The 14,395-nt window shown below is 33.0% G+C and overlaps 3 protein-coding genes across 5 annotated transcripts; 2 read left to right on the top strand and 1 right to left on the bottom strand.

Annotated features, from left to right (window-relative positions):
- Positions 1-1,383: 1,383 nt before the first annotated feature.
- LOC106329303 (putative UDP-sugar transporter DDB_G0278631) lies at positions 1,384-1,971 on the bottom strand. Its single transcript, XM_013767944.1, has 3 exons — positions 1,837-1,971; positions 1,642-1,785; positions 1,384-1,533 (listed from the first exon to the last, which is right to left on the bottom strand). Exons 1-3 carry the CDS (start codon positions 1,969-1,971, stop codon positions 1,384-1,386), a joined length of 429 nt encoding a protein of 142 aa, XP_013623398.1.
- Positions 1,972-2,554: 583 nt separating this feature from the next.
- LOC106327074 (B3 domain-containing protein REM1) lies at positions 2,555-4,896 on the top strand. 3 transcript variants are annotated; one of them, XM_013765097.1, is made up of 7 exons: positions 2,555-2,714; positions 2,804-3,077; positions 3,149-3,243; positions 3,344-3,748; positions 3,852-4,106; positions 4,200-4,509; positions 4,601-4,896. In XM_013765097.1, the coding sequence occupies exons 1-7, from the start codon at positions 2,646-2,648 to the stop codon at positions 4,648-4,650; spliced, it is 1,458 nt and encodes a 485-aa protein (XP_013620551.1). In that variant the 5' UTR covers positions 2,555-2,645; the 3' UTR covers positions 4,651-4,896. The 3 variants fall into 3 exon arrangements, with proteins under 3 accessions (XP_013620551.1, XP_013620560.1, XP_013620545.1); XM_013765106.1 differs by having other exon boundaries at positions 2,801-3,077; positions 4,200-4,506; positions 4,599-4,896; XM_013765091.1 differs by having other exon boundaries at positions 2,801-3,077.
- Positions 4,897-5,375: 479 nt separating this feature from the next.
- LOC106327096 (B3 domain-containing protein REM1-like) lies at positions 5,376-7,850 on the top strand. The gene is made up of 7 exons (XM_013765134.1): positions 5,376-5,661; positions 5,754-6,042; positions 6,113-6,222; positions 6,339-6,758; positions 6,885-7,130; positions 7,235-7,487; positions 7,578-7,850. The coding sequence occupies exons 1-7, from the start codon at positions 5,596-5,598 to the stop codon at positions 7,625-7,627; spliced, it is 1,434 nt and encodes a 477-aa protein (XP_013620588.1). The 5' UTR covers positions 5,376-5,595; the 3' UTR covers positions 7,628-7,850.
- The last annotated feature ends 6,545 nt before the right edge of the window (positions 7,851-14,395 follow it).

The following is a 14,395-nucleotide window of genomic DNA, read 5'->3' as shown; positions in this document are numbered from 1 at the left end:
ATGATCACCCACTCATTTACCAAATTAAGCACCATCTTTGTTATTTTATGTATTGTTGTTCACTATAAATACCATCACTCATCTCACTCTTTTGTACACCATAAACAAGAACAAGAGTTTATAATCAAAGAACCATTACATCTTCTTCTTCTTCCTTATAATAAACTCTCTCCCTCATATTAGTGTTATTTGCTTCCTACGGGTATTAAATTCTACTCTTATTTAAATTTCTCGATACTATAAATTATAAGTTATTTCATAGCAGAAAGAAACTTTTGGAGTATTGCCACTAATTGTGGGCCTTTTGTAAAACAAAAGTTAATGTAGAATGGTGTGGTGTGTCTTTGACAAGAAGAGGTGTATGATTCAGTATAATGAATAATCACACATTTTTAGATTTGTGAATTCGGAAAGTTTCAGCCGCGAGTTACTTGTCGGTGGCGAATGGCGATACTAAAGACATGCAGAACTCTAGAAGATAAGAATATTCTTTAGCATTTTTAAGGTTTTTTTACTATACGATACCTAACGTTTTACAAAAGTATTATATAAAAACGAAAAGAAAAGTAAAAGCTAAAAGACATAAGATTTTTTAAAATTATATGTTTAGCTATAATTAACTTGGTGTATTTATAATTTTATTTGGTAATAGCTTTGTTTTGTTTGAGCTATCTACATATCGGTTCCCAAAACTAATCGTGGTGATATAGTAGTAGTTGACCATTCACCATGTGGGGTGAAGTGAAAGTTCGAATGTTTCTAATTTAAAGTCAGCAATGATTGGTGATTGGTCAATGTAAATATATGACAGGAAAAAACTAGATGTTTCAATAAACTACAGAATTGGTATGATTTTAATTTGAAAACTAAGTCTCTAGTAATATCACTATGACAATCTAGGTAAACAATAATTCACAAATTATTGGATGCGACACACTGTATTTGATTTAGTGTGTGTTTAGAATATATCCAGTTTAGACCGGGACCATTAATCATGCATATATTAAGATGGTCGATTATGGATGATTAATAACGAGCACTTTTTAATTATGATATTCTTTGAACTATGCTATTATTTCCTTCCACATACATTGCTTTACACTCTCTAGTCTCTACTTTAGCAATATTTATTTTTCATAATTGTAATTAGTGGATACAGTCAATAATTCACATTCATTTATTTGAATAAAGTTTCTCTTTTAGTTGATTACAGTTTTTTTTTTTTATCTTTTATGCAAGTTTTTAAAAGGTTTGTCAACTATTCCAAAGTAGCGCATCCGTGGTTTTGTTTATTTGCGTTGTCAATATAAATTATTTTTTCGGTAGTAAGTCTTCAAAAACATGTAGATTTTTTTTGTGATATTCTCATTTTTTTGTGAGCTTCTAAATCAGGCAGTAGCTTAGCCGGTTTAGCTTTTTTTTCTGTCGGTACTTGGCGTAAGAGTACCACACACCACCAGCTGTGTTGACCACTAAACCAGACACGTTCAAAGCATGTACTTCAACACCACCCAAGAGGACAAAACCTTGCGTCTGGGCAATCAAACATAATAAGAGTGAGAAAGTGATTAGTAAGACTTGACAATCAAGATACTAGCCAAATGAGAGAGAGAGAGAGAGAGAGAGAGAGTATATACTCACGGTGGAACCAACGCCTTTGAGGACACCAACGATGGTTGTAGTTAGAGCAGAGTTCACAATGGTGCAAAGAAACACTGTGAAGTTGAGGACAATCCCCATAACCAGCGAAAGAACAAGAATCACCAAGAACGGCAAGTAAGAACACTGTCCAGGAGAATAAAACAGCTAAAAGACCTTTGCGAGCAATAGCAATACAGAATTTGGAAACTCGCCAGTAGCTATGATGAGGAAGGACAAAAATGGGAGGGAAAGGAAGCTGTTATAGAACATTATCTCGATCGAGGAAAGCCCATCTTCTGTACCAGACTTCTCCACCAGCACAAGGTACATTGTCCGCAATGCAAGCAATGAGGAGTAAAAAGATATATTTGTTATAGCATATAGATTGAACGCAAGAGAAGTAAACAAACCTGGAAAAAAAACAGATAAGAAAATCTACACAACCTGCAGCCGTCAGTAGTACAGATAGAGAGCAACCTGAAGTGAACAAATTTGAAACAAGAGATTCAAACTTCTAGTTGAGAAAGAAGGTCTTAGACACACTGTCCTCCAATACTAAACCCGTCCTTTTAGTCCATTTAAGGAAGTTGGGCCCAAAAGACCCAATTTGAACGGTCACTCCACTCAGTTCGTACAGCATCTGGTTTTACTTTTAAGATAAAAAAAACTAATTAAAATAATAAACTAAAAATTAAAATAGTGTAACAAAACCTATTCTGATCAAAACCTATAGGGTAGTCTTTTGGTGTACAGAGTGGTCCTTTAGGATAGGAGATGGGAGTTTGATGGAAAAGTTGTGTAAGAAAAAGATGATGCGTCTTATTGATCTGAAAGATTCACATCATTTTATGGATTTTATAAGATTCGATATTTTTTTTTGTAACTTAACTATATGTATATACAGAGATAACAGTGTAACGTTATCATCTAGAAGAAAATACTAATAAGAATAGAGAAGTTTCCCTTTCATTATTCTCTCTCTCTACTTAGCTCTGCTCTGAACAATGGTGGTTCCTCCTCCACAACCCTCTCTGTTTCAACTGACATTTCTTACCGGAGACAAACCAATTCTGGTAAAACACATATGATCTTTTTTTTAGTCTTCTGTGTTTGTTATCATCTTATAAAACTTTTTATTTTTTTGTTACTCTTGTTGTAGCAGACGCTTGATGATGAGTTCATAAGTAGTCACATGAAAGTTTTGCTAATATCAGACGCCTCGGACAAAATATGGGAAGTGAAACTGGACGGCAACAGGCTCGCCGGCGGCTGGGAAGAGTTCGCCGCCGTTAATAATTTCAGCGACGGAAACGTCTTGGTTTTTAGACACAATGGAGAAGAGATCTTTCATGTGGCTGTTTCCAGTGAATCTGATGATGATGAGTCCGATGATACTGACGACAGTGAATCTGATGATTCCGAAGATAATGATGAAGGTAAGTTGTTTGATATGTTTTATTTTTTGGTTTAGTGGAAATGTAAGTGAAGATTGTTGTTATGATTGCAGGTGACAGTAGTTTGGTGAACAAGGAAGTAGATTCTTCATCAGACTGTTTCCTCAGAGCTCGTGTCACTCCTTATAGCCTCACCAAAGATCGTCTTGTAACTACTTCTTTTTACCCTTTTTTGGGTTTGATAGTATGAGTGATTTGCTGATGTGTTCCACAATGGATTAATTGATGATGTTTTTTTTTTCTTTCAGGATCTTTCTAAAGATTTTAAGTTTATGTTGTTTGATGAGCACAAGAAACAGTTTGAGATACACTTAGTTAATGAGAAAGGAAGAAAATGGACACTGAGGCTTTCAAGAAACATATCAAGTGGTGCGTTTTACATCACAAGAGGCTGGTCTAACTTTTGCGCAGCTAATGGGTTAATCCGAGGTGACTTCTGTTACTTCAAACTTTCCGAAAGTGGGGAAAGGCCTGTGCTTTTGTTGTGTTCACACGAGTCTGGCAATGGCCATGAAGACAAAGAAGAAGAAGAATGCCCTGAAGCAGATACATTGAAGATATGTTCTGTAGGAGGCTGCAGCAACGAGAAGAACACTCCTTCCCGCTTTCTGACACGAAAGTTTACACCAAGCCGTTTCAAGACCGGGCAACTAGTAAGTTCAAGAACTTTGTTTGAGAGTAACTTTTCATGTATGAACGTTTGCGACTTTGATTTTGTAGAGTTTAAGACGTTACTAATTTTGAAACTTGTTTCAGTATATTTCAATGCTTTCATCGGGTGTCTTGCGTGAGAGTGGCATTAAGAAGTCTGGGGAGATAACTCTGCTGGACAATGATGGAAGAAAGTGGCCATCTTATCTACACAAGACAGGACAACCCGGAGGTGAATGGTGTTACATAAGAAAAGGTTGGAGAGAGATGTGCGAAGCGAATGGTGTCGAAGTGAATGACTCATTCGTGTTGGAGTTGATATGTGAAGATGCAAACCCTATCTTTAAGTTCCACTCTAAGGTAAACCCACACAGCACCAACTTTGCATGTAGTTAAAACTTTAGAGCTAAAAATGACTCATGAGTCACTTCTTTTTTCTTTTTTTTTTTTCAGATTAAAAACAAGGGAAAAGGAAACATAGTAACTAGTAAGAAGAGAGCTCTACATGCAAGGACTGTGGAAAGGACTCCAGGAGTAGAAATAGATGGAGAGAGGGGAAGCAAGAGAGGATGCACTAGGGTTTCAAACAGATCCAACACTTACTTGAAGGGCAAGCAACCAGAATCTTGCTCAGTCTCTGATCAAGTGGCTAACGTGAGACAAAGCGTTCTAGATACTCTGAACACCATCAGACATTTCAAAGCGGAGCTCAAGACAAGGGAGAGGAATCTGGAAGCTTCACTACTTGAACTTGACGGCTTAGGTATGTTTCTGAATCAATATTTACTTTCTTTTCTTGATATCATCATCTTTTGGTATTTACTAATTTTCATAACTTTTGGTTGATGAAACAGGTGAGAAGATATTGGGAATCAGCAAAATTCTCAACAATAATCTGGCTTAAAGTATAATTAAATAGCAGGGGGAAAAGGATCAAAAGACTATCTGCATGCACTTTTTGTATCATGGTTTTCACAAGAACGGCTTCTTCCTCAAAACTCCACGTTAAGTTTCCTTTTCAGTATTTAAGACTTTTAAGTTCTAGAGACTGCCTATTATCTTGGTGCCTTTGTTCGGTTCCATGGCTCACCAATGTTTGTATATTTGAAGGTCTTGTGACTTGCGTTTATGCTTTGTTATATAGCTAAGAAACTATAATTATATTGCATGCTTTCGTGATATATAAGTCTATTCAAAATTGAGTTTCCTCAGGAAACACGTTTCTTAGCGGTTTCAACGTGATTCGAAACGCATTACGAGAAGAAATTGTGATTAAATTTTTCCTGGGTTGGAGTATCTTAAGCGAGAGCTCAAGTCAACACTAGAAAAGTCGGTAACCTTCTGGTTTAGCGAGAAGGTCTTAGGCACGTTTCTGTCCAATAGTAAATCCAACTGGCGGTCCATTTAAAGAAGTTGGGTCCAAAAGACAGTTGCGAGTTTACGACGATGACTTTAATATAAAACTAATTAAATTTAGAAGTAAAGTAATGAACTAAAAATTAAAATAGTGCAATTAAAAAAGGTGACAAAACCTATGGTGTAGAGTGTAATCATTTGATGTATAGAGTGTAGTAGTCCTTTTGGTCATAGATGCTGATGAGTAGTTTGATAGATGGATGGACAATCAAAAGTGGTGTAAGAAAAAGAAGATGTGTCTTACAGAAATGTGAAAGATTCACATCATTTTGTAGATTTTTATTCGATTCGAATCACTCAATATAGTTTTTGTAACGTAATTATATGTATATAGAGAAAACAATGTAACGTCATCATTTTTGAGGAAGAAATATTAATACAGAACAGAGTTTCCCTTTGCTTTATCTCTCTCTCTCATACTCTGCCCAGAACAATGGTGGTTCCTCCAAAACCCTCTCTGTTTCACTGGAGATTTCTGACCGGAGTCAAACCACTTCTTGTAAGTGCATGCATCTGGTTTTATTATCTTTTGTTGTTCTTCTGACTTTGTCATCGTTTAAAGCTGTTTGTTTGTTCTTGTTGTTGTTGCAGACGCTTGACGATGAGCTCTTACGTAATCACACGAAAGTTTTGCTAAGATCAGACGCGTCGGACAGAATATGGAAAGTGAAACTGGACGGCAACAGGCTTGCCGGCGGCTGGGAAGAGTTCGCCGCCGTTCATAGTTTCAGTGAAGGGGACGTCTTGGCTTTCAGACACGATGGAGAAGAGATCTTTCGTGTAGCTGTTTCCGGTGAATCTGATGATAATGAGTCCGATGATACTGACGACAGTGAATCTGATGAGTCCGATGATGTAGAAGACGAAGATAATGATGAAGGTAAGTTGTTTGATATGTTTTATTTTTGGGTTTAGTGAAACGAAAGTGAAGATTGTTGTTGTGATTGCAGGGGACATTTTGGTGGAAAAGAATAAGAAACCAGAAGCAGATACTTCAACAGGCGACTCTTGTTTCCTCAGAGCTAGTGTCACACCTTCTAGCCTCATCGATGATCGCTTGGTAACTACTAACTCTCTTTTTTTAACCTTTTATTTTGTAACATGAAAGAGTAGATACTGTGAGTGATGTGTTTCACCATCGATTAATTGTTTGTTGATGATGTATTTTCTTATCAGGATTTTTCTGAGGATTTTAAGGTTATGTCGTTTAATAAACAAAACAAATGTGAGATATATTTAGTTAATGAGAAGGGAAGAAAATGGACACTTATTCTTTCAAGAAACATCTCAAGTGGTGCGTTTTACATCAGACGAGGCTGGGCTAACTTTTGCTCAGCTAATGGGTTAAGTCAAGGTGACATATGTTACTTTAAACTTTCCGAAAGTGGAGAAAGGCCTGTGCTCTTGTTGTGTTCACATGAGTCAGGCAATGGTCATGAAGACAAAGAAGAAGAGGAAGAAGAAGAAGAAGAAGAAGAATTCCCTGAAGCAGATGCAGTGAAGATATGTTCTGTAGGCTGCAGCAAAGAAAAGAATACTCCTTCCCGATTACTGACATCAGAGTTTACACCCAACCGTTTCAAGACCGGGCAACTAGTAAGTTCAACAACTTTGTTTTAGTGTAATTTTTTCATCTAGTTGTCATGAAACTTTGATTAGGAGGATGTAGTCATGACTTTATGGAGTCCTACAATTCGTTACTAACTACGAAACTTGTGACAGACTATTTCATCGGTTTTCTTGCGTGAGAGTGGCATTAACAAGTCTATGGAGATAACTCTGCTGAACAAAGATGGAAGAAAGTGGTCATCTTATCTACAGATGTCAGGACAACGCGGACGTGAAATGTTTTATATGAGAAAAGGTTGGAGAGAGATGTGCAAAGCGAATGGAGTTGAAGTGAATGACTCATTCGTGTTGGAGTTGATATGTGAAGATGCAACCCCTGTATTTAAGTTCCACTCTAAGGTAAAACCACCAACCCAACTTTTTGCTCTTTGGCTTGTTTAGTTAAACTTAGAGCTAAAACTTTTATTAGAGATGCTAAAAATGTTTCTCGAGTTACGTTTCAGATTGAAAACAAGGAAAAAGGAGATACTGTGGAAAAGACTCCAGAAGTGAGCAAGAGAGGACACGCTAGGGTTTTAAACAGATCTAACAGTAACTTGAAGCGCAAGCAACCAGAATCTTGCTCAGTCTCTGATCAAGTTGCTAACGTGAAACAAAGCATTCAAGATACTCTGAACACCATCAGACATTTCAAGGCGGAGCTCAAGACAAGGGAGAATAATCTAGAAGCTTCACTACTGGAAGTTGACGACTTGGGTGTGTTTCGGAATCAATATCTTCTTGTTTTTCTTGATATCAGTAATCTTTTGGTATACTGATATTCATAACTTTTGGTTGATGGAACAGGGGAGAGGATATTGGGAATCAGCAAAATTCTAAACAATAATCTGGTTTAAAGTAAAATTAATTAGCAGGAAAAAGGAACAAAAGGCTATCTGCATGCACTTTTTGTATCATGGTTTTCACAAGAACGGCTTCGTCCTCCGGACTATGTTAGGTCCTTTTCAGTATTTAAGACTTTAAAGCTCTAGAGACTGCCCTTTTCTTGGTGCCTTTGTTCGGTTCAATGGCTCACAATGTTTGTATATTTGAAGGGCTTGTGACTTATGTTTTTGCTTTGTTATATACTCATCCGTTCCTAAAAGATTCATATTTTAGAATTTTTACATTTTTTAATAAAATATATTAAAACTTAGATATAAATGTATAGTTTTTTGTAATTTTATATTTTCTATATTTTTAAACCAATAAGATTTTAAGAAATGCAATTAATGTTCTTGAACTTCGTAATTTCTCATTATTAGTTGACAAAAATTACATTGAAAATATAAAAGATGTATGTTTCAACTTATCTAAAATATAGATAACCGAAAGAGTAGCTAAGAAACTAGTAATATTAGAATGCATTGTGCGTTGGAACTTTTAGTTTAATTAACAATGCGCTACTTCGGTGCTTATGCATTTTGGCAAGAAATATGCCTCTTGGAAATGTCTTCTCCATCCCGCAATGAGCTTTATGAAGGCTGCAGCTTCCGGCTCAAGCTCGCTTGGTAGTCGTATAAGCTATACACATGAAGGTTGAAGATGATTGAATAAACCCTTAAGTCATTCAATATGTATTTTGGGTGAATTTTTGATTATTTAAGTTTTTATGGCACTTGGATGGTCATGTGACCAATGATGATATGTTTTGTCAGAAAGCTCGACAGCTCCTGCTCCTGCTCCATATAAGTTACCAGCAGTAACCAGGGCTGGCTGAATGGTATCATGGGCCCTGGAGCAAAGAAAAATTTTAATTTCTAAACTTTTGTTTTTTTTAAAAAAATCTAATAGATATATGTTTTTTTTCAAAATACCAGAAGTATTTTTAAAAATAAATCTATGGAAATAAAAAAATATTTTCATGTAAAAAAAAATTGGACCCCATTTCTTATTTTTAATATAAAAATACATGTATTTTTTTTTTAAATCGGACTCTTATCTATTAAGAAATAGGGGGACAACAGATTGGGCCCGGGACGGTCGCACCGCTTGACCCCCTATCTAAGCCGGCCCTGGTAGTAACTGAGTCGCACGTCTACATAAAGAAGAAAAAACGGTAATAACATAATCTTATTTACCATGCTACCATTTCTTTTTCAAACACTTGATAATTGAAAAGTTTTCACATATTAAGTTGAATATAATCAACTAGAGTCGGCCCGGACTACGCCCGAAATTTTCTATAATATTTATTTTTAATTCTATTTTCTATTTGTTTCAGTATTATATATATACAGAATTATATTAATATTATTAAAACATAAACCATTAGACAAATTTCCAAAAATGTAGGTTTAAATTTTTTGTTTTTGTTTTTGTCTAACAGATTTGAACTTTTATCACTCAGAATTTGTAATTTTTAATTATTGAAAATTATGTACCACGTGATGAAAATATATAAAATAATTAAGCGGAGTTTAATCTTAATATTTTTATCTTACTTATTTAAGTTTGTGTAAAATAAATTTATATGTACTTTTGGAATTTTATTTTGGCTTTGGAACCATTAAACTTATAACTTTTAAGGGTATTAAAAATTTATCTTTCAATTTTTTTTGCTCCTCCTCATTCGACATCTATATTGATGTATTTGCAAATATATAATTAGGGGGGGTTATTGGAACATGAATTTCTGTGGAATTTGATAATTTTAATAGTAGAGAGGATTTTACAAGTTAACTAGATTTAACAAATTTTATCAAATACTTTTACATAGATTTTCATTACTTGTGTATAGAATTCTATTGATTGTTATTAACTTTTAAAGTAAGAAATTAATGGTGGTAGAAAAAAAAGGAAAGAAAATCATTTCAATTAAGGTAATTCTTAAACAACTGTTAAAAAAGTTTTTGTCACAAAAAAGATCTCAAGAAATAAAATGACCAAAAAATTTATAGATAATATAAATATATAAATAATATAGATATATAAATAATAAAAAAATATTTTTGAAATGTAGATATAGTTAATTTCTACTTCTTACTTTATAGATATATAAATAATAAAAAATAAAAAAATATTTTTTATATAATTTCGAAATATATGTTTTAAATTTGAATTTTTGTAAAAAAAATTTGAATTATTATTTTTGAAATGTCTTTTAAAAAAAATTCGAAAGTGCTTTTTAAAACTATTTTTACAATTTTTATTTTAAATTTTTAATATTTTTTCTATTTTTTTTAAGTTGTGAATTGTATTATGTTAAAGTTGTGATTTATATATTATTTCATTCTTCAATTTGATTTTTCGTATGTGAATGTATTTTATTACATTGATTTCAAAAATCTTATGGGTATAGATGATATTCTCGAAGTTGAGTACTATGAGTAAAAACAAAGAAAATCTACATCCCAATAACAATAGATTTTAATAGAATCTTAAAATCAATGAAAACTAAACTTTTCCAATAACAAAGGATTTTGAGTGGAATTTAAAAATCATCACCCCAATAACAATGAATTCTATTTAGATTTTAAAAATTCACAAACCAATAAGAATGAAATCTCAAAATTTAATAATTCCTCTAGAATTCTTTGCCCAATAACCCCCCCTTAATTAATTTTAATAATGTTCATAATCATATTTGCCTGTTATTTTTCAGAATTGGTTGGTAGAAAATATAATTATTAACAAAATATAACAAATTTGTATTGTGGTTAAAATTTTATATTATAGTTGCCTTTGGATGTCACATGCTGATACATGATATATAACTGAACTTTTTTCTTAGGTAATCTACCAAATAGGCTTTCATGATCATTATATCATCAATCTATTACAAATGCTTCTTGTTTTTATGTACTTGCTCTGTTCTTAAAAGATGCATGTTATAGTTTTTTTACACTTATTAGGAAAACATATAAAATTGTATTTTCCAATACATTGTTTTCTTAATTAACTATTCCCAATAACTTTTAACCAATGAGATTTTATTAAACACAATTGTATTTTTTGAAAAGTACTGTTTTTCATTAATTAATGTATTGAAAATGTAAAGGATGTATCTTTTTGAAACAAATTTTTTTTTCTAAAACATGGATCTTTTAGGAACGGAGAGGGTATATATTAACAATGCTTCTTGGTGAGACAATACCGAGCTGCTGAAAACAATGTCTCTCGCCTGATGATGGAGCTGGCAAAAAGTTAAAGAGATCGAAAATCTCAAAGAAGTGTCACCCTTCTTCTTGAAATATATGATTAAATTTTCCTTTAATGCAATCAAATGTTGATTTCTTCCATCTAATATATCAAAAAGTATCAACGAAGAGCATACCTAACAAATAAAAGGATACTGAATTGAAAAGATAGATCTAAAACTCCTAGCTTAATTAGATCAATGATAAGACGTGGAATCATAACACAATATCTCTTAACGTCTTGCAAAGACGAATTCTTGCAAACACATACATTGTCATATACTAAAAAATTCTCTACTTATATCTAAATAAACTTCAGTTTAAGGTTAAATATGAGTGAAGAAAGTGAAGCAAAGTCATACCTTAGTGTTAGCATGAACAACCTTGATGTCTAGATGGAACCGTGATTTCTCGTCCTTAGGTTCTGAAGCTTATGATTCTTGACCCTCTGCGAGCTCGATGTTCCGTAGATGAAGGAATGCAGCCACTATACGGAAGAGTGCATCCGGGAAAATTAGAATGTAAGTAGAGTTGTTCTTATGTCTAAGCATGTAAATAAACAACTAAAAGGAAAGTACCTGATCTTCAGAATCAAATCCCAACATCGTCTATAGCTTTCCTAGCATCTATGTATTCCTTGGAATCATTAAGCCATCCAACACATACATGATCTATAAAAATTAAAGCTATCATCACCATAGAAGAAATCAAGCTTAACTTTTCAAGTGCAGCACAAATCATGCAAAAAACAATAGTTTCTTTCAGGGTAAGAAACTTGACAAACCCACAACCGCTCCAATTATTTATACAAACCCCTAGACTTTTTCATAAATGAAGATCAACCTTATCTCTCTCAAGTAGTAACACTTTATGTAAAAGCAAAAGAGAAGAGACTTGAACATACCTAAATCCAGCTCTGAAACCACTGATCCAATCATGCTTGTAGGATTTGAGTCTCCAAATGACATCATTCCTTATGCACTGGAAAGGGACAAAGCTCTCAGCCTCCGCCATTTAGATATAGTTTGTTCAAGTTGAAAACTTGATAGTTGTCCAACTGGTTAAAAAGAAAGATTAAGACAAAGCATTGTAAACCAAGGTTAGAATTCAAAATCCAACTTATTCAGATTTAATACTTTTATTATTACCTGAATCTGGTGGTTAGTCTGAAATTCAGTAGAACCAAACTAAACAAAGTATGAATAAAGTATGAATTAACTGTTTTTAATCACTTTTTCAGAAAAAAATATTCAGTTTACTAAGAAACCCAGATCCAACTATGAATATCTATACAGGTAACCTAAAACAGAATCCAAAGGAATGATCTCAAAGCGTTGATTGCGTTGGAGTCTCTAAAATACGTACAGTTGATTTAATTTGGCAAAAAGGAGAGAACTTTACAATGGAAATCTCAAAAGAAACATCAGAAGCTGGTGAGAAACAAAAAAAACGAAAGCTAAACAGAAAAGTAAAAACATGGATTCTAAGCTTGAATTCAAGAATGACTCAGAAAAAATACCAAATTAAAAAACAGGTCAAGATGCCCAAAAGAGACACCATTCTTGAGACTGAAAGAAAAAGAAGCTAGTGTGCAGCTTCTTTGCTCTTGGCCTCTCGAGGAGAGTTATGAGAGATTTCCTCGGAATTATTTTAGTGTTGAGGGGTAGCATATCGACATCCAAGCTCCCGCCTCGAGTCTTCCAAAACCTTAGGAGATGCACTTCGACGGTGGAGTCGGTTTTCAGTACGGTGAGTAATTGAAAAGCTTTTGCCATTCCAATCTCTCATTTGTTTTTTTGGAAAATAGTTTAGAATAATGAACTGATGAAATTCATGGAAGGGAACTCACATATTTATAGCTCACTGAATGATGATGTTAATTGAATGAGAAATTGTGTGAGGAGATGGAAATCAGTGTAAATGCGAGTGTTAATGAAGATGCATGAATCCAGTCAACTCTGTAACAGTGCCCGATTTTGATACAGATTAGAAGAACTCAAACCGATTAGTCAAGGTCGGAAGCTTCCACCTGTGTTTGATTTGACTTTATCCTTGCAAGTGATCGAAGATTCCGGCGTATCTGGTCATGGCCGTAGATTTTTGGGTTATTTTCTCCAGTAAATTTTGCTGAAGCGCTTAATTGAATGCCACGATTACTCACAGAAACATTGTTTTTGTTGTCAGCCCATATAAAGATAATAATAAGCTCAATGAAAATCATAAAAGCCTAAATAATCCAAACGAAAGAAACAATTTAAAAAAAAAAGAAAGAGACACGTGTCACAGCCACAAAAACCGATTTTGTGACCTGAAATCTGATGTGACATCACCAGGAAGGAAAAACTCTTTTTATATATATAGATAAATATTTTTGTACATTCAATGACTAACATATGTATGTTTCTTTGGTTATTTTTTTATCTTGGTCTTTGTCAAAACTATCTTTGGTCATTCTTGCTTTCATCCATATGGTAAAAAGTTCTCTCTTTAATTACCAACATATAATCAATAGCCTACAATTCAATCCAAGATTATTCTTTGAGAAAACCAGTATTCTATTTGTATTCTTATCCTTCTTAAAATATGAACTTTCCTATTAAAATTATATTTTAATCTATTGTGGTTTTTCAAATAATATATTTCATTGTTCCAACTGATATTCCTTTTAAGGATATATATAGTGGGTGAATATAAAACATGCTATTAAAATATATACTTTATTGCTGAATTATTAATATAAATTTATTTAAGATTTTTCTATATTGTCTACAATATCATATATATTTATGTATATTCTTATTTATAAATAATCTAAAAATATTTTCCTATAATTGAAATTGCATAAAATAATCTATATTTAAAATTTGTTTGAAAGTTTTAATTGTTGTTGGCAACATATATTAGGCGATTATAGGATTAGTTTGTTACCTTTATATTTCAAAAAGGAAAAAAAATGGTAGATGACGCACTAGGCAAATGCGAAACAAAAGAGTAGTTGATGCAACCAAGTTTCGGAATTCAGTGGGTGGTAACCACAATAATCATCTATCTGATTTTAAGAAAGATTTTTTTTTTTGTATTTATTTAACAAACTTACCTTGGAAATTAAGGTGATGATTGTTTTATTGGTTTTTAGATTTTGGTTTTTGGTTTTTGGTTTTTAGTTTTTGGTTTTTAGCTTTTGGTTTTTAGTTTTTGGTTTTTAGCTTTTGGTTTTTAGTTTTTGGTTTTTAGCTTTTGGTTTTTAGTTTTTGGTTTTTAGCTTTTGGTTTTTAGTTTTTGGTTTTTAGCTTTTGGTTTTTAGTTTTTGGTTTTTAGCTTTTGGTTTTTAGTTTTTGGTTTTTAGCTTTTGGTTTTTAGTTTTTGGTTTTTAGCTTTTGGTTTTTAGTTTTTGGTTTTTAGCTTTTGGTTTTTAGTTTTTGGTTTTTAGCTTTTGGTTTTTAGTTTTTGGTTTTTAGCTTTTGGTTTTTAGTTTTTGGTTTTTAG

This window comes from Brassica oleracea, chromosome C1 (genome assembly GCF_000695525.1).
Source record: "Brassica oleracea var. oleracea cultivar TO1000 chromosome C1, BOL, whole genome shotgun sequence".
In the NCBI taxonomy this organism is placed as follows: domain Eukaryota; kingdom Viridiplantae; phylum Streptophyta; class Magnoliopsida; order Brassicales; family Brassicaceae; genus Brassica; species Brassica oleracea.
Note: the sequence above shows the minus strand (reverse complement) of the source record. Positions and strands in the feature narration are given on the sequence as shown.